General features: G+C 37.2%; 1 protein-coding gene across 4 annotated transcripts in view; it reads right to left on the reverse strand.

Annotated features, from left to right (window-relative positions):
• The window catches only part of Fbxo38 (F-box protein 38), a 50,546-nt gene that overhangs the window by 3,338 nt on the left and 31,942 nt on the right, over nucleotides 1-15,266 (reverse strand). Inside the window, exons 15-21 of one of the 4 annotated variants that reach the window (XM_013025572.1) lie at nucleotides 13,877-14,386; nucleotides 7,643-7,743; nucleotides 7,093-7,195; nucleotides 3,784-3,950; nucleotides 2,442-2,587; nucleotides 1,766-1,869; nucleotides 1,385-1,498 (exon numbers count right to left, since the gene is read on the reverse strand). In XM_013025572.1, coding sequence (XP_012881026.1) covers nucleotides 1,385-1,498; nucleotides 1,766-1,869; nucleotides 2,442-2,587; nucleotides 3,784-3,950; nucleotides 7,093-7,195; nucleotides 7,643-7,743; nucleotides 13,877-14,386 — 1,245 coding nt within the window. Of the gene's footprint in view, nucleotides 1-1,384; nucleotides 1,499-1,765; nucleotides 1,870-2,441; nucleotides 2,588-3,783; nucleotides 3,951-7,092; nucleotides 7,196-7,642; nucleotides 7,744-13,651; nucleotides 14,387-15,266 lie in introns of all 4 variants that reach the window. The other 3 variants (XM_013025571.1, XM_013025570.1, XM_013025573.1) reach the window with 3 other exon arrangements.

Consider the following 15,266-nt stretch of genomic DNA (forward strand, 5'->3'; position numbering starts at 1 on the left):
CACACACACACACACACACACACACACACACGAATTCTATGCCTCCATCAGGAAGAATGACCTTGCCCCATTTGTTAGGAAATGGAAAGACTTGGAAAAAATTACCCTAAGTGAAGTAAGCCAGGCCCATGGTTTCCCTTATTTGTCTAGGAGAAGCAGGAGAGGTCAAAAGCTATGTACATATGACCAGATAAGATGATGTTAAGTAAAAGGAACCCCAAGATAGGGACACAGTGGTTTTATCTTTCTTCCTATTGTTTTTAGCATATTTATAATGTACTATGTAATTTTTTTTTAATTGTAAAAATACTGTACTGAGGGGTATGTTACATTTTTTGTTTCTTTGGTATGTTCTTCCCTCACAGTATAACCTCTGTTTTCACTGTATTTGATTCTGGTGTCCTGCATCTTATATATACATTTTCCTAATTTCGGGAGAGGAAGGGAAATAACAAAATGGTGAAATAAGGATACAGGTTGACCCATTGTAACAATGAGATATGCAAGACCTATGTTGAAAATGAACTTTACAACTTCAGTGGGGGTGGGAAGGAGGGTGAGGGATGGGGGTGTGGAAGTGGGGGGAAATGGGGGAGTGGGGAGGGAAGGATGTCAGGGGAAAAACAAAGGTGGAGGTAACAATGCTCGGTAGGAAATGTACTCATTACCTTATTCATGTAACTGCAACCCCTCTGTACAGTATTTTTATAATAAAAACCATATTAACATATTTTTTAAAGCTTCCTCCAACTAGGTATGGTAGTACATGACTGTAATCCCAGTTATAAGGGAGACAGGGACATTATGGTCTGAGACTACACTGGGAAAAAAAGGCATGAGACCCTGTCTGAGAACAAAGAAAAAAGTGACATGGAGGCATGGCATAAGTGGTAAAGTGTAACCGCCTTACAAGTACAAGGCCCACAAAAAGCTTCCCCCAAATTCCTGTACCTATACCATGACAAGCTCCCACATGCTACAGAAGTGGTTCATAAGTAGCAGAAATGCAACAATTCTGAAATACTATTTTTGGTCAATTTTTCAATGAAGTAACAAGGTTAAAATAAGTAGACAGCTGGGAGTGTAGTTCCCTAAGGCCCTGGGTTCAATGTCCAGCACTAAAAAATAAATGAATTACTTTACTACAGAAAATCTGACAGAAAATCTGTTTGAAGGAATTCTCCTCATTGTGTATCTCCAGTTAAGTCCACTGAGACTCTACTGTACAAGTTCATAGCTGCTTTTCTCAGGGTAGTGTATGTGTATGTGTAAGATATTTACATGAAAAATCATTTCAAAGCTGTAGTGCTCTCACACAGAATGTTACTAATGAAGTAGGATATACTAAAATTAGAGAATACAAGTCAAGTCAGGTCAGAATTACTTTCTTCATCATCTTCAAAATCGTATCGGGCGAAACTATTGGGCTCTGCTGCTCGAAGTGACCTCAGCCAAGGGAAGTCAGAAATCATGGAATACGGAGCTCCATCCACAACACCTACAATAAGAAGACAGATGTAAAAGTGCTGCCGTGTGGGAGTGCTAAATGCACCAAATTAGAGTATATTCTTAGTGGAATGTAAAATGCAAAACAGATTGAGCCAGGTTCCAATCCGTTTACTCTAAGTATAGTACTCATTTAGGTAAATAATACTTATCTGGTCCTTGCTTCTTAAAGGAATTCAAATCATTCATTGTAAAATCACCATTTTATCTTCCCTAAGACATGTTCTTACATCAGTTCTTATCAATGGCAAATACTTACCCTCTAATGTATAGATTTCTCTTCCCCAGGGGTATTTCGGGTACTTTTTTAAGTCTTCTTCAGTTCTAGTGGCTTCAGGGAAGAACTCATACTTAATAAGTTCTCTGGAAGCAATGAGAAAAATTAAATAAGAATTATAAAGCTGAAAATGCTAGGGCATAAAGTAGAATGCAACTGTAACACAAGTACTTAAGGCCACGATTCTACCAAGCATCTTGGACAAAACACTGACTCACTAATACCTCTCATTTTCTTAAAGTAGAGACTATAGGTCTAGCCAAGTTCAAGATGACATTCTTGAATTTCTCCAACATCACAACAGGGGAAGAAAGCAAGCCACCGGAGGCAAACTTCATAAACAGAGAGTACTTAATACAGCATTTATCTAACAAATATATTAAAAAAGGCCTAACTTTGGGACAATGTAAAATATTCTAGTTTTAAGATCTTCAATTTGACCTATTTTCCATGTCTTACAACTAAGGACACAGTCAAATCTGCATGTAACTGGTTCTTGTAGCTTTTCTAAGCTTGGAAATAAAAAGCCACATATATTAACGCATAATCATATATACATGACACATTAGCCTGAAAAACTCAGAATTATTTCAAATAATTCACATCTCTACTAGGAGGCATGCATGAAGAAGCCTTTCAGGGCCATGGAATTACTTACTGATTGATGTTGGCTATGGTGTCCATCCAGCTGCGAATGCGCACCTTGTTCCGCACATTGGGAGGATTACTGAATTCATGGATGATACAGATGTGATAGGGGTAGGGACCACTAAACAGCTTCTGCTCTAATGTTAGTGTGTCCACCTGCAGAAGTAGTAATACTAGTAGTTGTAGTAATATTTGGACAGAGAAACAGTTTTGAAAATGAAGCTTGCAGTGCTGAGATTAAGACTTAGCAAATTCTCTGGCCAGCTGACACAGTGATTTATTTCTGGTATTTAAATACTCCATTAAGCCAGAAAATCCTGAGTCAGGTAATGGATCTCCGGGAACTCAAAATGCACTTCTGAGGATATTCTTTACTGTTTTCACTACTGACTATACAACCTAACTGAATGTGAAGAACCCTATTCTAATAGACCATTCACTATGCCTAAGGTCAGTTCCTTGTAGCCTGTGTCCATAATGCTCTCTTCTCTTGGAATGTCTTCTTTCTTTCCAGCTATAAAACTCCACCTTTCCATCCCAGAGTAATATAAGTGTAACTCTGCTAAGTGCTTTATAGGAAGGTAAAATTCTTGAGGGAAGGCTAACCTTTTAGCATTATTCAGCTTGAAATAATATATCTATATAAAATATAGATATATTATACTATATATTTTTATTTTTATTATTTTTTTTGCTAGTCCTGGGGCTTGAACTCTGGGCCTAGGTACTGTCCCTGTGTGCTTTTTGCTCAAGGCTAGCACTCTACCAACCACTTGAGAAGCAGCACTACTTCTGGCTTTTGATGGCTAGATGGAGATAAGAGTGAGTCTCATGGGGACTTTCCTGCCCAGGCTGGCTTTGAACCATTATCCTCCTGAATAGCTAGGGTGACAGGTGTGAGCACTGGAACTTGGCAACATGCAGCAAATTTTAAATATGAAGACACTCAAGAGTTTACTGAACTGACTCTTGGTGCTTGGCCCAGAGGTTAACACCAAGGGTTGTTTAATATTTCATTTAAACTCATATCACACACAAGGTTATTCTTAGGAATAACTGCAGTTATCCTATTATGTCACAGAAGGTGATCTGGCATATCACAGGTACTAGCTGAAATATCACAATTACCCTGAGTATATTCTTTTATTTTAGTTCTGTGCACAAAAAAATGTGAGGAATATGCTATATCAGAAAGAAAGCTACAATCAGTTTGAAACCTGAGATAGAGATATTAGCCATAGGCAACTTTTAATAAGAAAAAAAAAACTTGCCAAATAAAACTCACTGAATATAACTTACTAAAAACTTACAACTGTCTAGTAAAGAAGAATTAATAATAGTAAGCATGTCACCTGCTGCATTGGGCGTAGGTATATGATACGGTTCCTCTCAGGAGGCATTCTTAGTATCTGGTCTAGAACCTGATCCATATTCAGTTTCTTGCACTGGGCATAATCAAATCGGTTTACAATTGGTGCATTTTCCACCTTTAAATGTTTCAGTACCCTGCACCTGGTAGCTGCAAAATAAGAACAATAACAAACTATACAATTTATACAAGTAAGAGAGCAACTCATAACCCATTTGGAAGCACTGCTGGAGGCCAAACATTTACTAACACAAGACATGGCAGAGGAAAACATCTCCAACAAAGGTCAAGTACTAGCACAGAGGATTTGAAGATGTGATTCTCTTAATTTCAAAATAATCTGGTAATCCTATGCTTGAGGAGTTATTGAACTGTCTTCTTTTTCTATAACTTTACTGTCAATGAAACCAAGTTTCAGAAAAATAACCTGCTCAAATGGTAACTGTTTAGGAATCATTTATTGAATAGAGTAATTATTAAATACCACAATGGTTAATAGTTAAATAACCTGATATATTTTCATGTATGTAGTATATGTGAATTATTTTATAATACACATGAATTATACTATCAGAGTTGATTTTAATCTCTATCATAGATATAGAAACAGAATCCTGAAAAGAAAGAAGTAGAAATACTTCAATCTGAAGCTCTATAGTACAATATGGTAGCCATTAGCCATCTGAAGCTATTTAAACTTAAACAAACTAACATACAGTAAAATCACTCATCTAACTCCAGAGGCACTAGTCTTAGTTTGAGTATTCAGAAGTCAAACATGGCTACTGATTACCATATTGAATAGCCTAGAAGCAGAACATTTCCATCACTGCAGAGAGTTCTACTGAAAAAACTGGCCTGAAGTATCACGAAGTAGTGCCCTTGCTTAACATATCAAATAGGAGGTCATGGAAACAAGCAACCGTGTCTTTGTGTCTAATTATGTACTATTAAAATTAATGCATCTTAATGCATTACTTGCGATTAAGAAGTTGTGCATTTTAGTGTATTACTATGCCAATTTAAGAAAATTTTAATCTTTTAATTTTGTGTGTGTGTGTGTGTGTGTGTGTGTGTGCGCGCGTGCGTGCGTGTGTGTGTGTTTGTGTGTGATGGCTGGGCTTGAATCCAAAACCATATGCATGGTAGGAAGTACTCTACTACTGAACAGTGCCAGTGCTCCTTCCTTTTTCATATCACAACTTTCAACCTGCTCCAACTCAAGAAGCGAGGACTAAAGAAAAGCAATAATAGAGCCATGAAGCTGAGTTGCTTCATTTTTTAAAAACATTTTTATGGCATCTTCTGTTAAGATGCTTGATAGAAATCTCATCATGTTCCAAAGCATTCAACCTTGTTTAAACACTGAACCAGTGTCCTCCATTTGATGTTTATTTTCTGCTATGTAGCATGGAAGAGGAATCAGAAGCAGGAAGATTAAGAATTAGGGAAAGGAGGGTGAGGGGGGGAGGCTGGGAAGGGATGTGAAGGGTAAACAAAGAGGAGGCTGCAATGCTTGATAAGAAATGTACGCATTATCCTGCCCATGTAATTGTAACCCCTCTGTACAGTATGTTCACAAAAAAAAATAATGAAAAAAAAAGAATTAGGGAAAGGACTGGATGGTAATAGGACTGAATCATTCTCTACTGTAAACCTAATCTGTTTTAAGTTAGCTCTAATCTCATTTAGTAATTTCATCTGCCACTAATTTAGTTAGCTGGTGTCTAGACACTAAGCTATTTATCTAAGATCCTCTGTCTCATGAGAAGCTGAACTGAACAATGTGGTTTAAAGGGCAGAAGGCTGAACCTGAGGTCATGTGATCCTTCACTGTTGGAACAGATAAGGGGACATCAAAGGTGAAACTCAATGAGGTTCATCAAGAGAAATTTTTTCCTTCCCTTCAAAGAAAAAGGAAAGAGATGCCAAGGAACAATGTCTGAGGTTCTTTTAGATGCTCAAGAGCTTCAACTTGGGGTGCTAAGAAACTATCTACAAAGAGCAACTTTGCTCTAAGATCTCCGAGATTTTAGAAAACCCAAATTTTCTTTTCTAGGAAGAAACTGCTATAGGAGACAGTGACTTACCAGATATTTTAAGAACAAAGACCTAAGTGGTTGGAATGGAGAAAAGTATTAACTCTAAAATGAACAAAGCTTCCAGAGTTTTAGAATTCAGGGAAAATGTATTAACCTGTTTCTAGTTTGACTGAAGTGTTTAGTTAAGTGTCTTTTAATGGGATTTATTTTGTTTATTATCAGAATCACAGGAGCCATAAAATGAAACAAAGCTCCTTAATAAGTTTTGATATACTGACAGGATACAAGTGAGTATCAGGCCCTGACTAAAGGTCAAATCCTGTACTTTGTGTATGTGTGTATGTATACACACAAAGACAGGGTTGTCAATCAGTACATTCAACTTTCACAAATGCTTTATAGATTAAGCAAAATTCTGCATATTTTACAAAGCAAAGCAAAAATTAAATGTAGAATATATAACTTGCCCAAGTAAAAAGAATGAATCTAATCTTGATAATTTTACAAAAAGCTCACACAAAACAGCATGCTCTATTTTAGACAGACATATACATGCTAGGGCATGAAAATTATCATAGAAAGACATACATTAAATGCATGACTATACATGGTGGGAATGGAAGGCAAGAAGACAGAAGTGGAACCGAAAAGTAGGCTTAGACTAATTATAATGTGTTATAAAGACATGACTGATTACCTCAATGAAATATACTCTCACTCCAAAACATTAATGTATAAGACATGTTCAAATCATACAGTGCAAATGGCTGAACCAGAAGCAAAGGAGAGAGGTATCTGGTTGTAGATAAACCTCATGCTGTTAAGTTACTACTGTACCAGATCAGGGAGCAATTAGCTTTTGGAGAAGAGGCTCTTTACAAAATAACCAAATTTTAGCTCATGGGCCCCCGCCGTTATTATTTGACAACTATGGAACAAAGACAAAACTAAAAAAAATGTTCCAAATGGTAAAGAACAAAGGTAGGGGTCACACTGACCAAGAGGCATTATACTCATAACCTGACTTATGGAACTATAACCCTTTGTAAACTACTTAATAACAACAATAGTTTAAAAAATGTTCTGTAGTGTTGAGTGTGTGTAGGTTGGGTGTGCATATATGCATATGTATATGTATATACATGTGTATATACATACACACATATAAATACACAGGTCATGGTGTAGTATTTGAGAGGTCTTACAATTCATTCATTATACTCTTGTACAACACAGACTCAAATATGTACCATGGATGAACATCATCTTGGGACAGTCTTTCAACACGAGATCTGTGATTCCACAATTGGTCATAGTAACTCCAACAAGATTTTTTGATTTTAATACAAGAACCTACAAAGAGGAAAATTTAGAAGTTAACCATGAATATATTTTTTGGTTCTTTATGCAGCTTAATTGCTTTCACTGAAAAGCAACTTCCCAACTTTTCCTTTAGGATGAAGAAACTATACAAATATAAACACATGCTGGGTGCCAGTGGCTCATGTCTATAATCCTAGCTACTCAGGAGGCTGAGATCTGAGGATCTCAGTTCAAAGTCAGCCTGGGCAGGAAAGTACATAAGGCTCTTATCTCCCATAAACCACTAGAAAACCAGAAGTGGCACTGTGGTTCAAGCAGTAGAGCTCTGGCCTTGAGCTGAAGAGTGCAGGGACAGCACCCAGGCCCAGAGTTCAAGCCCCACGAATGACAAAAAAGTAAATAAATAAATAAACACCTCAGTTTCTTTGCATGGCTCAAGAACTGGACAAGATAAAAAAAACAAGGGTTTTTCTTTACCTGAACATGGTCATCTTCAATCACAGGATCACTGGTACTGGTGGACTTATCAGCTGTCCGCTTCCGTTTCATGGCATGACGTGGTTTTGTTTTGGCAACTTCTAGGGAAGGCAAAAATAATTTCAAAGTTTAGTTTTGAATTTTTTCTTTCAGTAGAGTATATTCAATCACATACTCAAACTCTATCAAGGTAATTCCCAATCTTAACTTATAACTCTTTTCTGTTGGGAAGCATTAGTACTTCAAACAGCTGCATCAAACCTCAGGGCTCTTTTCATACTTGAGTATTTCCAACAAACTAATCAATCAGTATTCTCTCTGACTTATCCTAAATACACTGTTGAGTTGAACTTATGACCTGCCTGCTAAAAATTATAAATAAATGTTTCAGTGCCTGGCATTATTTGGGATATGTTTTTGCTCTACCAGTTCTCAATTTTACTCCACACTAGAGTTTTCTAGTCTTTACTATTGTTAATACACCAATAATCAGCCCAGTAACTTTTGCCAAGATCTCTTTCCTTACTTCACCTTTTGAAATATGAACAATCCCTACAGGGTCCAGTTCATCTGCCATGTGATTCTAAAAACTCATCATGCACCTCCAAACCTTATATATCATTCTGTAGTTCCTGCATACTTTTTTTTGTCTATACATTTAAACTAAGAGTTCTTTGAAAGCAACAACAGCCTTATTCTATTTTTGTTTCAATGTCAGCTAATAGCAATGAGCTAAAAGATATTTACTGAATGATTTGACATTCAACACTTGCAAAATGAATGAATGCATCACAGGTACATAAGCAGAATAAAAAAAAATTCACTGAGCGCTTACTGTGTGTCCGGCACTGTTCTAAGGGCTTTTACTCATTCATTTAATCCTCTTAACAGCTCTCTCAGACAGATTTATTATTCTCTTCTTTTAGTATGTTAGAAAATAGAGGCATGGAAAAGTAAAATAGCTTGCCAAGAGGCTCAGTGAGAAGAACCAGGAGCCAAAACTAATGGCAATCTGCCATTAGTCACTTGTCTAGAAAACCTACAATCACTTTCTGAAAGCCCCTAAATTACTGAAAAGTATTGTACTGAAATGTTGTAACAGCAAACATACTGATTTTATTTAAAAACAAGGAATAAACTCTTATCTACATAGTATGCTCTTAGTAAAGATATTAAAAGTTACTGTCCTCATCTTTGATACCTAATCATGTAATAGCAGCGTGTACATTCACACATATTGGTATATACACACACAAGCACACACACATGATTGACTTTTGTAAGTTTTACCTTATACACACTGTCTCCAATATTACTGCTAGAAAACCAACATTCTACTTGGTAATTCAAGATCTCAAAGATAGAAAAATGAGGTGTAAAGCTGCCAATTACAAAATGCAGGAAAAAAATCTAAAGAGCTAGAGATCTAAATAGGTTTTTAAAATAGAACGCTTTTCTCCACCATTTGGAATCTATGTGAAAGCCTACTATGCAAAATAATCAAAGGATTAAGGAGTTTTACTCATCAAACTTCCCCCAAGGACCCAGGAACCAAGTAAAATCCTGAGGTTTTGAAAATATGGGAGCTACAGACCCAAGTTATTGTCCCGCAATTGCCAAAATCAAATACACTTGACACCTCCTGTTTTCCTTCACATTACTACAAAAATAAAAACCCAAAATATGTTTGTTTCTACTATCCAAGACAGTGTTCTAATAAGTGCTCCCTACTACTGTCTTTCTTTTATGATGGGATTTATCTTGTTGAATTTCTCTCTTCTCTTCCCTTTATTGATTAAAAAATATGGGATTTGACGTAATGTTTCCTATTCATAAGGTTCAAGGTTATCATCCTTGCTCTCCACAGTGCCCAAATTGGCTTTTTATAATTTTTTTAACAAAAAGTAATACTTTATTAGATGACTGTGAAAAACAAATGTGCATAATAATCATGATGATGATGATGATGTCTGTTGTGTATTTTTACCTATTTTTATGCCTTCTCTGTTTAGGAAAAATTAGGGAAAGCTTCTAGTGAGTTCATACATCTTCTAGAATCAATATACTGCACAATATACTACACTGGTTTGTACATTTATAAACTTCCCAACTATTAATTAAGCTCCATGTATAAATGGTGCTAGAAGGTAGGAATATAATGGTGAACAAGCACTGTACTTCCTCTGGTACAGTTTACTGGAAAGGTAGTAAATACAGAATTATAGCAGTGTGGTTCACACAGTATCAAAGATGCTACAAAAACAAGAAAAGCAGATCAGTCTAGCCTTTGGGGTGTCAGGATTTATGAGAACTCTAGTAGCCATAAGTACTATTCTTTGACAATCAATTAAGTATTTCTGTGATGATACTTTATGAATTATTTTATGAGAATAAAAAAATTTCTAGTACTTATTTCTGCAATAGGAAATCACACACAAAAATAACATTAACTTTTAACATGGTTCTACCACTCGAGGCCATGTATTCAAAACTAAAATAATTCAAAGGCTATTTCTGAACTGATTTAAAAACTACAGAATAACCAGCCACCATAGCTATTGAGGAGGCTGAGATCTGAGGATTGCAGTTTGAAGCTAGACCAGGCAGACAAAGTCTGTGAAACTCTTATTTACTAATAACTACCAGAAAACTGGGAAATGGCTCAAAATGGTATAGTGCCAACCTTGAGTGAAAAAGCTTAGGGACAGAGTTCAAGTCCCATGTCTGACAAGAAAAACAAACAAACAAAAAGACTCTATAATAGTAGATTATTAGTTAGATCTCTTTCATTGAAACTGTAAGAGTAGAATGGTTTTAATAGTTGACACAAAGAAGTTTGAATAATTTTTTTTTTTGCATTTGTTTTTTTGTTTTTGGATCTGGTTGTGGGGCCTGAACTCTGGGCCTGGGAATTGTCCCTCAGCTCTTCAGCTCAAGGCTAGCGCTCTACCACTTGTGCCACAGCGCCACTTCTGGCTTTTTTCTTTTTTTGCTTATGTGGTGCTGAGGAATTGAACCCAGGGCCTTACGCATGGAAGGCAAGCACTCTACTACTGAGCCACCTTCCCAGGACTGAATAAAAATTTTAAGCCACTTAAATAATATGTTCATCCCAAGAGACCTAGATTATATCAGTAGTAAATAACTAGATATTTCCCCAGAAAATTGATATTGAAAGTAAACAACTTTTGTTCAGCAGGAAATAATTACCTACTAAAAGATAACGTAATCAATAGAAGTCTTCTAAAATTGAAAAATACAAAGTTAAAGAAGGCAATAAAAGTAACAGTATAAAAGTACTACATAAATCAGATTTTTTTTTCTTATCCCAGGGAATTATTTAATATAAGGAAAAAAATCTGGTAATAGAAGTGTTCAGAAAGGATCAACAGAAAATAAAGCAAAAACTAAAAACAGCAAAATCACAACAGTTAATAAGAAAGGAGTTGAAGCAAAACCAAAAATACCACCACCATACCTTTACTACCACCATTATCATTATCACCATCACCACCACCACTAACAACAATAATAGTCTGTAAAAATTTACCAGTAGACATATGCCAAATAAAATCGGAGATATGATGTAGTTTCTAAATAGGATTAAAGACGATAAATGAAAATAATCTCTTTAGTTATCAATGGAATACAATTCTGAATTCTGAACTAAAGAAGTAAACAGATGAATAAAAGAGATGTGAACATTTATTAGTCAATTGCAAAGGTCTTTGCTGTCATAACTCTTTTCTTATAAGTCTTATCTCTACCCGGTGCCAGAGGCTCACGCCTGTAATCCTAATTACTCAGGAGCCTGAGATCTGAGGATTGGTTCAAGGCCAGCCCGGGCAGGAAACTCTGTGAGACTATCTCTAATAAACCACTAGAACACCAGAAGTAGTGCTGTGGCTCAAGAGGTAGAGAGCTCACCTTGAGCTGAAGAGTGCACAGACAGCGCCCAAGCCCAGAGTTCAAGCCCCAAGACCGACCAAAAAAAAAAAAAAAGGTCTTATCTCTAATTAACAAGTAAAAACATAAGGTGATGTTAGGGAAATGAACCCTAAGATATGTATTCAAATGTTTTTTTTTTCTTTCATGCGATTGTTTCTAACACGTTTATAGGATTATTTCTTTGTTGCTTTGTATGTCCCTCCCCCACAGTATAGCCCCTGCTTTCACTGTATTTCATGTTGGTGTGGTTTGTGGAGGGGAGGGGGAAAAACAAATCGTTTAAATGGGGATACAGGTGGACCCATTGCAGCAATGAGATGTGCAGGTCATTGTGTCGAAGATGAACTTTACAACTTTGGTGTGGGGTTGGGGGGGATTGGGTGGCAGGGTCGGGGGGAGGATGGGAAGGGGAAACAAAGGAGGAGGCTACAATGCTTGATAAGAAGTATACTCATTGTCTTGCCCATGTAATTGTAACCCCTCTGTACAGTATTTTCACAAAGTGGGAAGTGGAGATGTGATTCAAGTGTTAAGAGTGCCAGCCTTGAGCAAAAAAAGCTAAGGGAGAAAGTGAAGCCCTGAGTTCTTACCCAGTATGGACATTCATGTAAATACCCTCCCTCCTCCGCATGAAAATGAAAATAAAACATGTAGCTCTGATTTTCCAAATACAAATCAAAAACAAAAACAAAGGTAAAAAGTCTCAGAATTACTTTTTAAAGGGTAGAGCTTTAGTTTGGGATAATGAAAAGGTTTGGACAGATATTGGTGACAGATCACAGGCCCATACTTATGCCAATGAATAGAACACTTAAAAATGGTAGTACAATGATATGAAATCTTCAAGCAAAGCTCATATATTCCTATAAGTTTCTATAATTTTAATACAATCAAGATCTCATACTTATGAAAGCTTACTTTGTGCAGTTTAGACATATAATTTATTTACTAGAATGTAAAAAAGCACTGATTCGATGGGACCAGTGACTCACACCTACAATCCTAGCTACTAAGGAGGATGAGATCAAAGGATTATGTTCAAGGCTGCCTGAATAGGGAAGTCTGTGAGTCTCTGATCTCCAATCTATAACCAAGAAGCCAAGTAGAACTGTGGCTAAGTGGCAGAGCATTAGCCTTTGAGCACAAACGTTCAAGGGACAGTTCCCAAAAAATAAAAAAAGAAAAAAAGCACTAATTCTCCCTGTTTAGGGCTGTCTTAGGATTTTTAAAGGGGTCCTTGGGAGAATATTAAAATCTGTTATTCACTGACAGGTATTAGTAGTAACTTAAGAGACAGGGAAATTATTAAAAACAAAGTCAAAATATAAACAGAGTGGTAATTAAGAAATTCTAATGACTTGGTTTACTCAATACAGATACTCAGGACATACGTATACATCCATATATATGTATGTTTGGAGTATAGATACATGTATATTTGTGTGTGCAATATATATATATACCTATATATATGTGTGTACATAAGTACATCTTCATCCAAATAACTTAGCAAAACTAATTACTTACCTGCTTATCTCCTAGTAAATCTAAATGGAAATTAGATTTCAGAAAAAAATATCACTAAATACTCCAGAGGCAGGTATTAAAGAAAAACCTGGAAGCTACACTTGAGAGTTCACTGTCCCAAGTACAGACCCTCAGGTTCTTACTTGCTTGCTAAGGTTTAACTTTTCCTATGACATCCCTAAATATGGGAGGCTTAGACATTAGATTCTGTTTCTTGGCCTAGCAAATATAAGATCCTGAATTCAATCCTCAGGATCATCAGTTAATAAAAAAGAAAATTCTATTTAGGGTAAACATACACAGTTGTATTTTTACTTAAAAATGGAACATTCTTATAGTTTGCTGTGTTGAATGTTTCACAAAGCATTTTATATCCCCACTCTGAACACTCTTGAAAATTAGTTCAAAATCTGTATGAACCAAAGAACCCCCACATTTACAAAAATCGTTTTTTTAAAGAAACTCATGGCACAAGCTCTCAAGTCTTTCTCCAGCCCTGCCCTGCAATGGCTAATTCTGGGAGCATTGTCATACCTGACTCAGATACCAGCGGTACATGGGACAGTCTGCTCCTGGCCCTGGTTAGGGGCCTCCGAGGGTAGTCTTCATTAGACTGCACGTCACAACTCTCAGGCTGGGAGCTCCCCCTCCTGTCCTCACCTGTAGCCCCAGAGCCACTCCCATTAGTCCTCTCATCATGTGCTGGGCCTGAAGACCCCCCTTGTGGCAGAGTCCTAAAGGAAAAGGCGGATCTCGTACCATCCGGGCCATTCACAACACAGGCTCGGCTGGTTGAAGGACGTTCCTCATCAGAACATCTGCTAGTTCTCCTTTGGGATTCCTGGGGCCTGTGACAGCAGCATCTGGGGCAGACAGAACTCTCTGCATCTCCCTCCTCCATGGCCTCAGAGTCCTCTGACCCACCGGGGGAGCAGACACACTGCCTGGACACATCCACTTCTGTAGGGCTAGGCTCGGAAGAGCCGCTGTTGGTCACCGTCCTTACAAAGTCGGGGCTCTGAGAAGCAGTGCTGTGTGAGCTGGAGTTTCCCACTGTGCTGGCGGTGGTGCTGCTGCAGCTGGGATAAACATCCTTGTTTTTTTTCTTTTCGGGAATATCCCTAGCTGCTTTCATATCGGCTTTGATCTGCTCACTGGTGACCTGACAGCCTTTCTCACAGCTGCTTTCCTCGAGGGGAAACTGCTTCGACTGGCCCATCTGATGGGAGTTGTACCTCTTTCGAAGTGGAGTCTTGCCTTTTCCACTTACTGCTTACAGAAAAAGAAGAACGGCCCGAGGAAAAGAAGAGATTTCAGTACAAATTCTGGACAAAAGGCAAGAGTAAATCTGGAACAGGAAACAATGTACACTAATTTTCCTAAAGTAAAACTTATCACATTTCTATGTTGCTACAAAAATTCTCTATGGCTCCTTAGTGCCTACCTGGATTGTACTCACAGCTCAGCTGACAAAGCTCACCATGATCTAATTCTAACCTATCCTTCCCATTTTATCCTCTTCTACCTCCATTCTATGCTCCATCCCAATGGTTCTTTCAATATACCTCTGCTTCATTACCTCAGTCTTTGTTCTCACAAATATGTTAGCCTGGGACCTCTGTGTCATCTCTTTTGCACCCTCATAAAGCCACTGTCATATAAGCCCCGCAGGACCAGTACAATCTGACACGGTATTAGAGTGAAGGTTCCATACAGAAAGACAGACCATGACTTGATTCATCCTTGTGACCCCCACAGTGCCTAACACAGTAAGGCTCAATGAATATTAAAAAGAATGAACTTGTAAGCTTTCATCCAGTTGCTACATTTACAAACTGAACTTTCTAGGAAACTACATTTGAATGCCAAAAACACTTTGCAACCAAGTTAGTTTTCTGAATTTCTTAAAAGAAACAGCCTAAAAATCGGATAATCAGGTCAATGGTTAGTAATATTATTCCAAGTTCAAAATAACTGAGCTTTTCATTAACAAAAGTATATATATATTTCAGATAGTGTTAAATGTATACTGAACATTCAAACATATTAAGGAATAAGGAGGGAAAATGAATGCACAAATTAGAAAAATATCCATCCTTTGTTACAAGCAAATGGTTCTGAGACTTGAGATGGAAGGCAAGTCAAGGAA

The sequence above is a fragment of the Dipodomys ordii genome, unplaced genomic scaffold (genome assembly GCF_000151885.1).
Source record: "Dipodomys ordii isolate 6190 unplaced genomic scaffold, Dord_2.0 Scaffold85, whole genome shotgun sequence".
Classification (NCBI taxonomy): Eukaryota; Metazoa; Chordata; class Mammalia; order Rodentia; family Heteromyidae; genus Dipodomys; species Dipodomys ordii.